Below are 16,701 nucleotides of genomic sequence, written 5' to 3'. Positions count from 1 at the left end.
AAGGTAAAAGTGAAGATACATGATTCCTAATCTCAAGGAACTTCCTATTCAACAAGGCAAAGAGACAGATGAACAAATAGCCATGATGCCATCTGCAACAACATGGATGGATCTAGATGGTATTATGCTAAGTGAAATACACTAGGCAGAGAAAGACAAATACTGTATGAAACAAAAAAAACCAAAACAGACTCGTAGAAAGAGACCAGATGGTTGGTTACCAGAAGGGAAGGGGGATAGGTGAAAAGGGGGGAGGGGAATTTAATCAGTAACATTGTGGTAAGTTGACATGGTGACAGATGAATGCTAGAATTAGTGGGGTGATCACATTGTATAAAAATGTCAAGTCACTGTACTGTACGCCTTAATATGATCAATATAAGATTACATACTAACTATACTTAAATAAAATATATAGATTTGAAAATATAAAATAAAAATTTGAACTAAATTATGCAAAAGCAAGCCAGCCATGGTCAGAGGTACTTTCTATAGAAAGGTAATTTTGAGCTTTACTTGAAGGACCTGTGGGAGGAAGAGAAAAAAGAACGGGCAGGCCTGGGGGAACAGATGTAGCAAAGGTCTACCACGGGGTGGGTGTGGTGTGGTTCTGGGTGGTTCAGCCCGAGGAACAGTGCAGACACCAAGGAGACATTAAGTTAGTTGGAAGTGGCCTTGACTACCTCACTAAGGAACTTAAACAATTTTTCCTTGCCAAAGGAACACGTGGCTCAGATGCTTCCCATGTTGAGGGCATTTGTGAAGGACAGATTAAACTTACATAGGATGTACAGTGGTCCAGGTGACAGAAGGAGGAGGTTTTGAAAAAATCAGGGACAATGGAATTAGGGGATGTTGGGACAGATTTTAAAGGAATAATTAATAACAGAACTTGCTAATTATTTGCTTATGGATGGAAGGTGATGAAGAGGGAGAGAAAGTATTCAGAGGATGAATGCTTATGTTCTTAGCCAAGGGCCAGGGGAGTGAGAGGAGAATAAGGTCCCGAGGCTTTGGGGCATGAGGTGGGGGAAGGTCAGAGCCGCAAGTCTGGATCGGAAAGTCTTCAGCATAGAAAGATAGTCGGAATCACCGAGTGGAGATTTCCTCTGCAATCAGAGTCAAGATTAGAGTCAAGATTAGAGTCCTGGGAGGAAAAATAACATTTGAGGGGAAGTTGAATAATTAAGAAGCAGCAAAAGAGATTAAGAAAGCATCTCCAAAAATTAAGAAAGCATCTCCGGAGTGATGGTTGGAAAACCCTGAAGTTCTCTGAGAGAATGAAAAGACTAGTTAACCTCTCAGACATGAGCACGGTGGGGAACCCAAAAGCTGGTGGGTACACCCGCTAGGAGAGTGCTGACAACTGCGATTCAGCAGAAAGGCTGGTGTGAATGGTGTGCGTGCGTGCGTGCGTGTGTGTGTGTGTGTGTGTGAATTTTGTTTCATTTGCTTTGAAATGAGAGCCTAGCATACATTCATACCCATCTTCCCTCATATAGCCGTTCCAATACTATGGGCAAAGGTTTTTTCTGTGACAGTTTATCCATGAATTATAATGTCCTGCATTTATAGACTCTTACCCAATCATTTATGAGATCAGATGATAAGGAACCCATTTGTGTGTCCTTAAAATTCATCTCATTGCACAGCATCCATGGACATGTCACAAAACAGAAGTTTCAGGAAACAATGATGTCCCTCATCTTGGCTTATTGGCTTTAGATTTGATATGTACCTGCAGTTTTTTAAGATATAAACATAGAAGATGTGTATGGAGCTGTTACAGAACCCTAGATTTTTGGCTAGGGATGTTCCTCAAGATTCAGCTCACATTGTCACTAGGAGGGGCGGGCTTGCGTCGTGCCTCACAGTGAAGCGAGTGGGATGCGAGGCCCTTGGGCTGCCCAGTGCGTCCTTCTCCAGCTCTGAATGTCCATTTTGGAGCCACGGTCCCGTCACATCAGGGAGCTCAAAGGTGTTTTTTGTTTTGTTTTTTAACCTCAGTTTCCTTAAGTCGGGAGCTACTTTGTGTTCTTTCCGATGGCTCCCCACAGGCGTCTGAGGTGCAGATGCAATGCTCGCTCTGAAGAAGTCAGAGACCATCAGTGATGAAATTCAGGAATTCAGCTCAAATCCAGAAGTATGTGCTTGTGACACTTATTTTTGCTTGAGATAATAGGTGACATTTTAGTGGGGTGTTTCCATTTAGTTTTAGGGGGGTTGTTATTTTGTGCGTGTATATGTATTTTAAATCATTGAGGTTAATACAAGAGAAAAGATGGAACCAGGAATAAACTCACCACCCCCACCAAAAAAAAAAAAAAAAAAAATCACCTGTAAATCCACAAGGTGTGTAATACCTCCTCTGTCTTTGCTAGAGAGACACCCACAACTTCAAAGCTGGTACTCTTACTCCTCGCCAGCCTTTGTCTGGGGTCCCTCCCTCCCTCTTTTGGGTTAAAAAAATTGTAAATTTGTAGGCAAGCAAAGGACATTGTGAACTGGTAATAATGATAATTATGTCTACGCTTAGCTCCTTGTTAGAAGGACTGTCCCCACTGTATAAGGACCTCAGACGGGTGACCTCCCGGCGCTGGGCTGCACGTGAGAACCTCTCACAGGCTGTGGAGAACAGAAACGCTCAGGCTTCTCCTAGCAAGCCAAGCCGGAGCCAGCAGGAAATGAATCCGTCTACCACAGATACTTGTTTGGACAAAATTATTAATGTTTCGTGGCAGGAAAGTGGCTCCGTTTCTCATTCGATTGAATGATGAGAGCGTATCTGTTTTCTTGATAAGACTGTGGCCAGCCTGGCTTTTGCTCTAGAAAGTAGATAAAAATTCTTCTGCCTGAAGGCTGCAGGGACGTCTGGTTTCTTGTCTCCGTGTCTGTGCCAGAAAGCATCTCCCTTCTTCATCTCGCGAACTGCCTTTAAGCCTAATCACACTGAACGCTCTGTGTGTGTTTGCCTGACAATGACTGGTGGGTCTGGGGCTGCGGAGGGAAAATACAGAGAAAAGGGCATCTTTCGTAGGAGAGAAGTAAGAAGCCACACTCTTTGTTTAGAATAGTCCTTGGTGTAAATGCATCCGGTTATAGTAAAGACACCATTTGAGAAACTTTTCATTTGGGGAAAATAGCAAAATAAAACGAGTGTCAGCAAATTTTGTGATAGAGTATTTTTCATTCTGTCACCTACCTGTCTTCTCTATACTATAAACCTTAAATTAAAAATATTTCAACAAATTATCTAATAAAAAGTAGTTTTCATTCTGTCACCTCTGTCTTCTCTATAATATAAGCTTTAATTTAAAATAGTCTCATTCTTTTGGACTCAAATTTTCTGTGATTAATAACTTACTTCAAAGCTTAATGTCTTAAAACCAAATAAACAACCTAGAATATTTGTATGTAAGGAATGAAGAATCTACATTGACATTTTGACATTTAATTAGTTTCCTTTAGGTTACATATACAACTTCATGTTTAAAAGGTAAGTTTAATATATGAGTTTTTAAGAGTAAATTTAAACTTAAATACTTAAAGGTGCTTTGTTTTCCTCGGGTCATTTCTGCCCTTTAAAACAATTGCAACTGAGGGATAACCTCAGTCATATTTCTCCCCAAATGCTTCCCTTCTTATCCTGAAGGTGGTTCTCTGTAGCATCACCAATGAAGGCTGTAACAGTTCTTTAACTTGATAAACTTGAACTTCCAGTTTCACAGTCATTCCAGCATCTCTTTCCATGTTTGTGGACAAACTGCTGAGCAAGCAGGCTTGGGGCGGGGGGTGCACTATGACTCAGGTATGCACTGTCTTAGACTTTTATACCCCTAGACATTTAGAACAGGAAAGCCATGTGTGTCTGTGTGAACCCTGAATTACAAGGGAAGTGGGGAGTGAGGGAAAAGCCCTGTCGTGGCTGAAATTACTTACTGCCTCCCAGTCCGGGAGCTCTATTGCTTAGTTAGGACTGAACTCAGAGTTATGGCTATAACTTGAGGCTCATTGAAATTAGCTTTGGTATCTGGTTCTCCCCTCTAAAGAAGATCCAGATTATTAAAAGAAGACAGAGGCAGGCATGCTGGTGCTAGCTGGAAGCAATCGCAACCTGCCAACCTGGGAACAAAGCGAAAACTGAAAAGTAGACATGGGGTAAAGTGCAGTGAAGTACCAAGTGCATGGCCAGCGTGTGGGCAGGCTGCTGTGTGCGTTCATCCGAGGAGGCCTTCGAGTGGCCCTGTATGACCATGTCACAATAGTGACGTGAGCAATGATAATCACTGGCCATCAAGCGTAAGTTAAATTATTCCATTTATTTAAGAAAGAGAAAAGCTTTACCCAAATCTGATATAGCTAATATAATGTATACCATTGGTACTTCAGTTTTCAAAAAGATGAGAGAGTATAATTTTTTTTTAAAGACTTCATTCAGTATTGGTTTTACAAAGATGGGTCCATGCAGGGAGCAAGTTTCCATTCTCTGGGCATTACCCATGGTTTCTTTGGCCATTGCCAGAAAAAATATTTGCTTATGACAAAAATTGTTTTGCTCAAATTGCTCTCCTACTCTGTGTGCCAGATCTGATTCCATATGTTTTCTTTTTATTTCCCATGATTAAGTTATTCCTTAAAAGATAATGCCTTATTTCATTGATTACTCTTGGTCCTCCATTTAAGAGCTAAGTACATACTTTTGAAACTTACTCATGACAGTTTTGTTTCTCAAGTTTCAGAGACAATAAAAGATAATACAGCCATTCTCTACCAGTTAGTATCCCCATGTCTAAAAGATAATGCTGCATTTCCGGTTTTTCTAGTCTCCGCTTTCTGTGTTGTTTTTCCAAAATCATGAAAAGTGCTGAGTGAAGAGTTGCCACTATCATATGATTTGGTTTTGCTCATATTTCCGTTCTGTCATTGCGACCGCTGACTGGAAGTTGTAGTTGTTAAAATAAGCCTATCAAAGATGTCATCCAAAAATTCTTACTTCCCTTTCTAGTTCTCAGATAGGGTGAAGTCTTGACTAGCACACGCGCCGGCCATCGCCTTGGCGTGAGTCGTGCGTGAGACCTTCGTCTGTCTGCACACCAGCCATAGACCTCACCCAGGTTGGGGTTAAAACTCAAGTATGGGCAAAATTTGATAGCCAAAGGCTGTCTTCTTCAAACCAACTATGTTTTCCTCCTTCTTCGCGTAAACAGACTGTTGTATTTCTTTATAAATGAAGTATTAGCCCTTCTTTCCAAACAGAACATACTGGTCATTTCTGTTTATTATTTGAAATGTCATCACCACCATCACTTCAAGCCTTTGACGTCTAGTTGTGAGACGAACATTTTTTTCCTGCTCGGTTGAAGAAGTTGTAGGAATTGGTGAATGAGGGATGAGGCGGGAAGGAAAGAGGATGGAACACAGACAAGTGGTTACTCAATAGGCCTGAACTTGCAGCTGACAATCCCGTCGCAGACGCCCAGATGGGGAGCCCAAAGAGGGGAGGCTCGGGTGGACGGCTGGCTTGGGCCCTCCACCCCCGCTTCTCCCTCATTATTTGTCTTCCTTCTGCCGACTCTGGCAGTGCGCCTCACCTCTGGGACCCATTCTTTTTCCTGCCTAAAGTATGGAAAAAATGTCTTGTTGTCAGACTTTTGTTGACATGAAATTGGCATTTGAAAGAAGCAACATTTGTTTGGGGGGGGACGGGGATGCACAAAGTGCTGGAGTGAGCAGTTCTTTGTGGTTTGGGGTTGTGACCTCCTTGTTTACAGTCTCACTGTGAAGTAGAGAGGGGTGAGGAAGTGTGGTGGTTTGGGGGCTCAGTGTGGCCACCCAGTCCGGGCTTTGGGGAGAATAGCTGGGTTCCAGGGTGCTGTTTCTCAAAGTGCTACTCCCAGGCTGCCTCCATCAGATTATTCTGGGTGCTGCTTATAATTGCATTTCCAACGGACTAAACTGAAATACAGAAGAGTATGCCCAGGGAACTGCATTTTATGTTTTATTATGTTTTTAAAGGAATCTCACATAATATACATTATTTGTTTTCTTTTTTTTTAAAGATTTTATTTATTTATTTTTTAGAGAGAAGGGAAGGAAGGGAGAAAGAGAGGGAGAGAAATATCAATATATGATTGCCTCTCGTGTGCCCACAACTGGGGACCTGGCCCAAAACCCAGGCATGTGCCCTGACTGGGAATCGAACTGGCGAACCTCTGGTGCGCAAGCTGGCACTCAATCCCCTGAGTCACACCAGCCAGGGCTGGGAACTGAGTTTTAAAGAATGGCTTTTCATTGATTTTCATATATATATAGAGCGAGAGAGAGAAACAAACATAAATTTGTTGTTCCACTTAGTGATGCATTCATTGGTTGATTCTTGTACATGCCCTGACTGGGGATCAAACCAGCAACCTTGGTGTATGGGGATGATGCTCTAACCAACTGAACTACTGAGCCAGGGCCCCGAAGAACTACATTTTAATAAATTCTCAATGACTCTTCTAAGTTTGAAGAGCAACTGCTCAAGATTCTGATGCTCAGATTTTCCAGCTCCCCAAATCATGTGCTCTGGCTACAGTGACGGACCTTCCTTTCCTACACATAAGAAACTGAGTCAGAAACCTGGGAGCCAGCTGGAACATTGGCCCCTTAGTAGTGTGGGGACCCTATGGCAGCTCCTTAAGCGCTGGCCTTTGTGTTTATTATTCTGTATACAGTGCTCCACTTTCACCCTCCATACCATTCCCTGTTTCATGAAATATATGAAAACTTAGAATTTATCTTTGAAACAAGGCTGGGCTGTCATCCTGCTCCAGAACGATTTCCTGAAGCCCTGCCCGGCAGCCCCAGTCACCTTCTCTGGGACACTGCTGGACCTCTACAAACCTGGCTGTGTTCAAGCACCATTGCTTTCTACCTGCTTATGTGTATGTCCGCTATTAGTCAGTGAGTGTAACTGTCCTTATAAAATTGAGCCGATCCTAGTGCCTGTCCTGGAGTTACTTCTCCATAAATGATTGTCAAGTAAATGGATGAGCTAAAAGATCTTGGGAGGGCTCGTTGGTACACATTCTTTTAAGTTTTCATCATCTCTGCTGCAAGGAATGGCTGAATTTGTTTTTGTGTAAAATAAATATGTGTGTATTAGACTCGGCTTCCTGGGATCCTTACAAAAATGTGTTTTAAGAACAAGATAAATAAGATAGAAAATTAAGATGCTTTGGTGATCTAAATACTTGTGAAGTATGTATTTATAAATGTCACAACATGCTTTAAAGTGCTCCCACTGAATTTAAGAGGAGATCTAATGGATTTCGGCTAAGTGCTAAAAAAAAAAAAAAAAAAAGGGTTCCTTAATTCCCTGTCCAAATACTTCAACTTAAATTTACTGATAGTTGTTTTAGGGAAAGATGGGGACTCTGCAATCCTTGGTTTGTTATAAAGAAAATATTTTTGTCTTCAGATGTTTGGAGGGAGGATTAAAGGCAATTTATGGCCAGAGTAGAACGTAATAGATGTGTTAACAATGGCGTGTCTTCTAAATTGTGATCATTTTCTGGAATTATTAACAGTATCAATTCTACAGGCACTTTATGTCCTAAAGGATTTACTTTCATTTGTCACACTTTAAGGTAAACGCTCCTAGCTCCTGTACTGGATTACTTATTCCGTTGTATGGTTTAAAAACAGGGATTCGCTCAACAGAGTAGGAAATGAGTACTCTCATTAGCTCTTTTGCCACAGAGCTCAAGAAATATATTTATAACTTATTTCTTTGAGGAAATAGGCTTCAGGGTTTATGTACAAAGTATTAAGATATCATGGCCTGTTTACTTTCTTCAGAAATACTCCATGTTTAAATTCTCAAGGCAAAGCGTAGTAATAAAATATAACTAATATGGTTCCTCCTTTTATCAATAGAATTCCAGTTTCTAGATTCCTTATGATGTATATAAAGTAATCATGATAACTGTTTATAATATTTAAATTTTAGAAAAAAGGTTTTAAATCATTTTTTATCTCTGCAACAACTCTGTGTAGTGATAACAGTAATGCTATTATATAATTATTGATCCTTTTTGCTGTTTGAGAGAACCCAAGGATCAGAGGTATCAGGATATTACCCAATACCACGCAGCAAAGCCAGAACTTAATGTAGAACTTAATCTCCAAATAATATCCTCTTTTAGCTCCGCCTTTGGCAAAGTCAGTACTGTTTTCCTTGGAGAGTGTGTTTAAAAAGAAATCCTCGTAGTATTAAAATGTTGTTATTGCTCACTCTCTGTTTTCTGTTTTCAATTAAATGATTGGTTCCCATGCTTGAAAGTATTCATTGCAAATGACTTTTATGCATGAATAGGTGTGATGTGGAAAGTGAATCCGAAATCATTTTAAATAAGCATTTGAGGTTTTTATATGATGCTGTTAGTTTAATTATTTTAATACTTCTGATTTGTGTTATAGTGCCCATCCTATTTATATAACAGAGCCAATCTGGGTATGCTCATCTAAAAATGGGGAATATTTCTTTACTTTCTTGCATATAAGACTCCTTTAATATAAGATGAAACGTATATATAAAAACATTTATCTGTGGTATATTATTCCATTCTACATCCTTTGATTTTAATTTAAGAACCCCTGGATGAATTTGCTTCTAGCTACAACATTCTATATTTAAAAATCAAATATCAGATAGCATTTCTATGTATTATTTTCTCCAATATATCAAATCCTTAATGAGTGGATGCTTGCTCACTGACTATAAGGTGAGTTGACATGATCTATGTGGGTCTTTGTTCAAATGCATGTGTTTTCTCCCCACCCAGAGTAAAAGAAGCTGAAGAGGTGTGCAGGCAGAAAAAGGGAAAATCACTTTATAAAATAAAACCAAGACATGACTCTGGAATTGTAAGTATCTAACTTTTCTGTTCTTTAGCCTGTGGTTTTCTTTGGCTTTTAAATACTGATTTGACAATATATATAAACAATATTTTAATTATTTTCCTATTAAATTTGAATAAATAATGAGCCTCTAACTTAAGAATTTCCTCTTCTTGGTGCCTTTAATTAGGCCCAAAAGGCTAAAAGAATCCCAGTATTCAATATTCCAGGCTTAAGGATTAAGATACATCTACTGAGTGCTTCTATGTGGATACAGGTGTTTAGGCCAGAGTTGGGGGGTAATCTTTCACTTCCTTTATTTCACACAGTAACAACACAGGGCTGCACTTGGACCCTGAGTGGCTGTTAGAATTGCATAAGTGCCATTGGGATCTAAAACGTAATGGGAAATGCCAAGTGCAGAGCTGTCCTTCGCTAAGACCAGAGGGTCAGACCTGGTTTGTGCTCATCAGTGGCTCTCTACAGCTGGCTGCTGAACAGCTGTTAGTCAATAAACTGAATTTAACAAGCTCTTCTGTGGTTCCTCCTTGCCCACTTTCTTAAAAACAAAATGTCAAGTTTGGCACCCTGGGAGGGAAGGGCTTGGTGAAAAAGACAAGTTTTTCCTCGTCATACTGTCACTGTGTTGTTGAGTATTTTGAGAGATTATTACTTGGTGATACTCTTTTAAATGAAAAGTTGAGTTAGGCTTTAAAATAGAATTTTGAATTGGATTAGTCTAATAGAGTCTAAATGGAAAAAGAATGAAAACAATCTAATTTTTTATATGATTACATAACCACCTTTAGAAAAAGTTATGAATTATGACTTCAGTTAAAAGCTGTTTTCCCTTCAAAAGTCCTGGACCAGATGGCTTCACAGGTGAATTTCACCAAACATTCAAAGAACTAACACCTATCCTTCTCAAACTATTCACAAAAATTCAAGAGGAGGAAAGGCTCCCAAGCTAATTTTATGGGTACACCATTATCCTGATTCCAAAACCAGACAGACGTTACAAAACAAGAAAATTATTGGCCAATATCCCTGTGAACATAGATGTAGAAATCCTCATCAAAATATGAGCAAATAGAATTCTGCAGTACATTAAAAATATCATACATCATAATCTAGTGGGATTCATTCCTAGGATGCAAGGTTGGTTCAATATTCATAAGTCAATTTACATGATACAAAACATAAACAAAATGAAGGATTAAAATCATATCATATCAAAAGAAGCGGAAAAAACGTTTGATAAAATCCAGCATTCATTTAAGATAAAAACTCTCAACACAGTGGCAATGAAAAAGCAATATATGACAAACCCAGAGCTAACATCATACTCAAAGGAGGAAAAGTTAAAAAGCATTTTCTTAAGATCAAGAACAAGACAGGGTTGTCCACCTTCTCCACTTTTATTCAATGTAATATTAGGACTCCTAGCCACATCAATTAGGCAAGAAAAAGAAATAAAAGACATCGAAATTGGAAGAGGTAAAACAGTGATTATTTGCAGATAACATGATACTATATATAAAGAACCCTAAAGATTTCACCAAAACAACTACTAGAACTGAAAAATGAATTCAGTAATGTAGCAGGATAAAAAATTAATACTCAGAAATTGGTTGCATTTTTTCACACCAATAGTGAAAAATCAGAAAGAGAAATTAAGAAATGGTTCCATTTACAATTGCATCAAAAAATACCCAGGAATAAATTTAACCAAGGAGATAAAAGACCTGTACATAGAAAATTATAAGACGTTGAAGTAAGAAATTGAAGAAAATATAAATAAATGGAAGCAGGCACTGTGATCATGGATAGGAAGAATTAACGTTGTTAAAATGTTCATACTACCCAAAGCAATTTATAGATTCAATGCAATTCTTACCAAAATACCAACATCATTTTTCATAGAAGTAGAACAAATAACTTTAAAATTTATATGGAACCACAAATGACCCTGAATAACCACAGCAATCTTGAGAAAGAAGAACAAGTTAAAGGTATTATACTACCCAGTATCAAACTATACTACAAGGCTATGATAATCAAAATAACATGGTACTGGTATAAAAACAAACACATAAATCAGTGGAACACAATAGAGAACTGAGAAATAAACCCACACATATATTAGCAATGAATCTATGATAAAGGAAGCAAGAATATATAATAGGGTAAAGACGGTCTCTTCAATATATGGTGTTGGGAAAAATGAACAAATACATGCAAAAAAAAAGAAAAAGAAAAGAAAATAGACCACCTTCTTACACTGTATACAGGAATACACTAAAAATGGATTAAAGACTTAAATCTAAGACTTGAAACCATAAAAATCCTGGACAAAAACATAGGAAGTAAAATCTCTGATGTTTCTCTTAGCAATATTTGTTTTCTGATATATCCCCTTGGGAAAGGAAAACAAGTGAAAAAATAAATGGGACAACATCAAACATCGAACTAAAAAGTTATTGCACAGCAAAGGAAACCATCAATAAAATGGAAAGACAACCTACTGAATGGGAAAAGATATTCACCACTGATGCATCTGATAAGGGATAAATATCCAAAATTTATAAAGAACTCATACAACTCAATGCCAATAAAACAAACAATCCAATTAAAAAATGGGTAGAGGACCTGAATAGCCACTTCTCCAAAAAGGACACAGATGGCCAGTAGGCATATAAAAAGATGCTCAGTATCACTGATCATCAGAGAAATGAAAATTAAAACCACAGTGAGACGTCACCTGACACTGTCAGAGTGGCCGTCATCAATAAACCAACAAACAATAAGTATTGGTGAGGTTATGGAGAAAAGGGTAACCCTTGTGTACTTCTGGCGGAATTGAAAATTAGTGCAGCCACTGTGGAAAACAGTAGGGAGGTTTCTCAAAAATTAAAAATAGAACAATCTTATGATCCAGCAGTTTATGTTCTGGGTTTATAGCCAAAGAAACCCAAAGCACTAATTTGAGGAGATATTTGTACCCTTACGTTCACTGCCGCATTATTTACAACAGCCAAGCTGTGGGAGCAACCCAAGTGCCCATCAATAGACAAGCAGATAAAAAGAGCTGCAGTACATATATACAATGGAATATTGCTCGGCCATAAAAAAGGAAAGAAATCTTACCATTTACAACATGGATGGACCTAGAGGGTATTATGCTAAGTGAAATAACTCAGAGAGACACAAATGACATATGATTTCCCTTATATATATAATCTAAAAAACCAAAATAAGTGAACAAACAAAACAGACTCGTAGATACAGAAAACAAACTGTAGGTTGCCACATGGGAGGAAGGTTGGCGGGGAGGGGGGGCTCAGTGAAAAAGGAGAGGCAATCAAGAAGTACAAACTGACAGTTATAGAAGAGCTACAAGGATATAAAATGCAGCATAGGAAATATAGGTAATAATATTGTAATAACTATGTATATTGCCAGGTGGGTACTGGAAATATCCGGGGGATCCCTTTGTAAATTATATGATTGACCACTGTGCCGTACTCCTGAAACTAATACAAAATAATATTGAATGTCCGCTGTAACTGAAAAACAAAGTTTTAAAAAGACAGGATGGTATGACAATGGATACCTCGAACTATTAGTTAAGCACAGTAACTAATTAGCTACCTAAATAATTAACCAAATATTAAAAATTAAAAAAAAAAGCTCTTTCCCTTTCAGTTTCTCTGTATCAAAATTATTCTTAACGACAAGTATTATATATGGTTTACTTTACTTTCTGTATTTTTGATTGAAGTACAAATTTAAAGTGTACTGAATAAGGAGAAATAAATATTTAGTCGTTAGCCTCAATTGTGCTGTTATAAGGGAAGAAATGAAACAATTCCATTTTTATATTAGTGTATTTGTACATAAAACCGAGAATGGGAAACTTGAGTTGGCACTTTTTCACATCAATAAGAATAAATTTTAAAAACTTTTTTCCTCAGAAATATGTAGTGGTTTGTCTTGGTAAAAATTCTAAAAGATGAAATATATTCCGCTTATATATTTTTCTTTATGGGCTGGTTGATCTTTAACCTTTCCCAGAGAACTTGATCCAAAAGAAAAGGTCTTGTTTGGGCTACTCTAAACTCCATACATTTTTTAACTTCGTGTTTCTAACTATAACTCTTATCTGGTGCATTTATTTTCAGAAAGCAAAGATAAGCATGAAAACCTGAACAAAGAAAAGCAGATGAAAATGACTCACTCTAACCACTTACAACTCATTCCGCTGACCTGAAGGCGGGAAGGAAACTACATGATTTTGATCGTTTTTCTTCTTGACCTCTTGCATAATCTTTGTGTTTTCTAGACAGTTCACTGATGGTTGAATTTTCCCGTACATTCATATAAAAATGCAAAAGCAGTAGACCAGTGGAGACTTTGACACCTTTTCTTTTTGTAAAAGTTTATGGTATGACACCAATAGACCAAAACAGCATGTATAAGAGGCAGTATCTGCATTAATTCTGAACATGCTGCACATTAACCTAAAATTTACTTTTGTGAGAATATTCCGTATAGAGCAAAATTCTTTCCTTTCTACTAACAACCAGTACTCCACATCACTGCGTTTAGATTTATGGTTAAAATGTTATTTCTGGTGAATTGTATCAGTTTCACATCTACGTATATGTTTTCTATTCTAAAACTTAAGTGCTATTTATATCATAATTGAGGCTTTCCCAACTTTTTGAGTTGCTCTCCCTAAATATATATTTGTGAAAGATTATCATTTTTTAACTCATCAGATAAGTAGAAAAAATATATTGTAAAAGGAAATCCCTTTCCTATGAACCATTTATATAGGCAGAAATCAAAATTTTGTTTATTGAGGGCTTTTGTCAGACTCTCCGTGGAGACCCTTTATAAAGCTGATCTGTAGCAGAAGGCAATAAATCTAAAAGTGTGCCTCTATAACTTGGCCATTGCCTTCCACAAAAAAAATATGACTCAATATTTTGAAGGAATTTAACTCAACGATGCCCATAAAATTGCCAAACATGACTAATTTTTGGTCAGGAAAAGAAAAAGTAACTTTTTGGATCGATTGGCATCTTCCTAGAACCTGTTAGTTAAACACACCTGCCTGAGAACTTTGACATAATTGGGATTGTCTCTCTGTGTTATGGCGGGTGATTAAAAGCTGCAAAACAATTATGCAGTGATTCATTATCTGGAAGAGCCTAGGAAAGAATTTTATTTTATGTTGAAGGAAAAAATCAAATCTCCTACTCTCCTGAGAATACTTAAAGTCAGCTTACGATGAGTTCTGATGGTTTTATCCAACATTAATAGGTGCCGTTTTCAAAAATTACTTTAATGATATTTGTTGGGGGTTATGGTTGTAGAGAAAGGGGAGAATTTATTGCTATGGCAAACCAACTATGGGAAGCAACTTAAAAAGAGAACGTTTTGACTCATAACTATGTTTGTATTTATGTAAAGTATGGTCACTTACCTTTCAGTTTGTTGTTCAAGTGCAAAGAAACAGTAGTGGTTTTTTGGTTGTAGTTTTGTAGTCTTCCTGTCTTCCTCGCTCCCTCCAATGTGTATATTAATATTCTTCAAGGAAAATATAGGGCATTTAACAAAGATCGCTATGTGCAATACTGTATTTAGTGTTTCTATTTCAATTTTTTAGGATGTTAATTTATATGAAAATAAAATGAGTATTAAAAGAGTTCTGTGTCTATTGTGTGTGTGTTGCTTAAGGATACTTGCAAAATGAAGCCGTCATCGTTAAAACTGAGACGAAAATAAGTTAGACCGTCTGTGCTTGAGGATTTTTAAACATTTTTATTTCCAGTTTAACAGTTGGTAGCAGTTAAGTATTTGATGAATGCTTGTTTTTAGAGATAAAATAATTGTTCTGCTACATCAAAACAGATTTTGAGAAAGGTTGACATTTTCCTAATGTAATTTTAAGAAAAAAAACTATTTTCCACTTGTGAACGACACATTAATGTTTGAGAAATCTTTTAGCGATGAGATGCAAAAATTTATTTGATGCAATTAAGTGGTGAAAGGCTGTTGAAAGATAAGACAGGGAACAATTATGGTGCAGAGAGATGGATCTGTATCCACAGTGTGCGCTGAAAACTAAGAGTGATATTCATGGAAAAACATGAAAAGGTTTTTTTTTTTTCGTAAATAAGGTTTGCATTTAGGTCTCTTCTAATATTTTAATATAATATAAATAATAATCACGTTTTTTATCACCTCCATATTGGCTTACCATCTACTTTAGGCCAAGACATAGTGCTAATAACTGAATATTTAAACAGGAAAAGAACTGAATGTTATCAGAACTTAATGATGCTCTGGAGATTAAAAAAAAAAGTGTAAAACAATGATTACAATTCATTGTAATGTCCAATCGGAAAGCATAAAGAGCTAAATCTTGAGGGGTTGATAGGAGTTAAGCAAGAGAAAGGGGGTGGGGAGAGAAGTCACAAATGGAAGTACAGTCCTCAAATGCCCAACAAAAGCATCCTTGTGTTTAAGAGTTGTGTGTAGCCAGTTCAGGTTAGAGAGAGGAAGCTAAGCATAAAGGAGAAAGAATGGAGAAAGGTGTTGCTTGGAGGCATAGAAAGTAATGTAATTTCACAGCAGCATTGACCACCTGCGAGCTTGTTTGAAGGGCCATCCTAAAAGTTTTCCAAATGGTCTAGTCAAGAAACGTGTATGAAGGACTCATGGACATGGACAATGGGGAGGGATATAATTGTGGGAGAAGGGATGGGCTGGGTGGGGGGAGCAATGGGGGAAAAATGGGACAACTGTAATTGAAAAACCAAAAAATAAAAGAGAAAAGAAAAGTTTTCCAAATTGTTGTTTTCCATATGTTTGGTGGGAAGGAGATGATGCCACATTTCTAAGGGAGGTAGCAGGTGAGAAAAGAGCATGAAAAACAGAGATGCGTAAGAGCCTACATGCCTGCAGAAGAATTAACTCAACCCACGCACTAGGAGGTAGGGTAATAGGTAGAGTAAGCTGTGAGGACAAATGATCAGGGACTCGATCCTTGAAGCCTTTATTACTAAGAAACTTTGTGTAGTAGCCTTTGAAGATGATAAATCATTTTAAGTTGTAGCATGACCTATATTTTTTATTTAATAAAGCCCACTCTTGTACCATGGAGGAGGGAAGAGTGGAGGAGTACAAGCCTGGATGCCAGAAGTGCTTTAGAGAGTTTATTATAATTCAAAAGAAGACATGAAAATTATGTAAGATATTAGTAGCCGAGATGGAAACTTGGAGCTAAAGAAAAAGATATGTTAAGGAGGTAAAATACATAAAGGGAAATTCTTGAATCTTTAGATGGTTTCTTGGGTAGGTTATTTGGGGAATCCCACGCATTTATAAAGGTGGTACAGGGAGAACTCTTCAGTCCCTTTCTAAATATATACCAGTGCTTCAGAGAAAACTTTTCTGATAAGCCTACCAAGAAAAGTAACCTGCAAGTCTCCAGCCCTCAGTATCTTACATAGTTATATGGTTTAGTCTATAGTCTGTCACCAACTCAAATTTAAATCCAGGAGGACACATTTGCACCTAATATTAAATGTGGAACATTAGAACCAATGTGGGACACTCAATGAAAATTGATTAATTTCGTGAATAAATAAATGAGAAGAAGACAAAGAAAAAGGTCAAGAGTTAAAGAGAATGAAAAATCCAAAATATGTGCCGAACATCCAGTTGAATATTGCTAGTAAGTGGGACATATTGACCAGAAATTCACAAAAGAGATTCAATTCTGGAAACCTTGATGTAAGAGCCATC

The 16,701-nt window shown here is 37.5% G+C and overlaps 1 protein-coding gene across 1 annotated transcript in view; it reads left to right on the top strand.

The window, feature by feature from the left end:
- Positions 1 to 14,596, top strand: part of FMN2 (formin 2) — a 261,959-nt gene extending 247,363 nt beyond the window's left edge. Inside the window, exons 17-18 of the mRNA XM_090263236.1 lie at positions 8,829 to 8,910; positions 13,065 to 14,596. Coding sequence (XP_090119362.1) covers positions 8,829 to 8,910; positions 13,065 to 13,091 — 109 coding nt within the window. The 3' untranslated portion in view covers positions 13,092 to 14,596. The remainder of the gene's footprint in view (positions 1 to 8,828; positions 8,911 to 13,064) is intronic.
- Positions 14,597 to 16,701: the final 2,105 nt, after the last annotated feature.

Source organism: Furipterus horrens, unplaced genomic scaffold (assembly GCF_987537825.1).
Source record: "Furipterus horrens unplaced genomic scaffold, mFurHor1.1.pri manual_scaffold_15, whole genome shotgun sequence".
NCBI lineage: Eukaryota > Metazoa > Chordata > Mammalia > Chiroptera > Furipteridae > Furipterus > Furipterus horrens.
The sequence above is the reverse complement of the archived record's forward strand: the minus strand, read 5'-3'. Positions and strand labels throughout refer to the sequence as shown.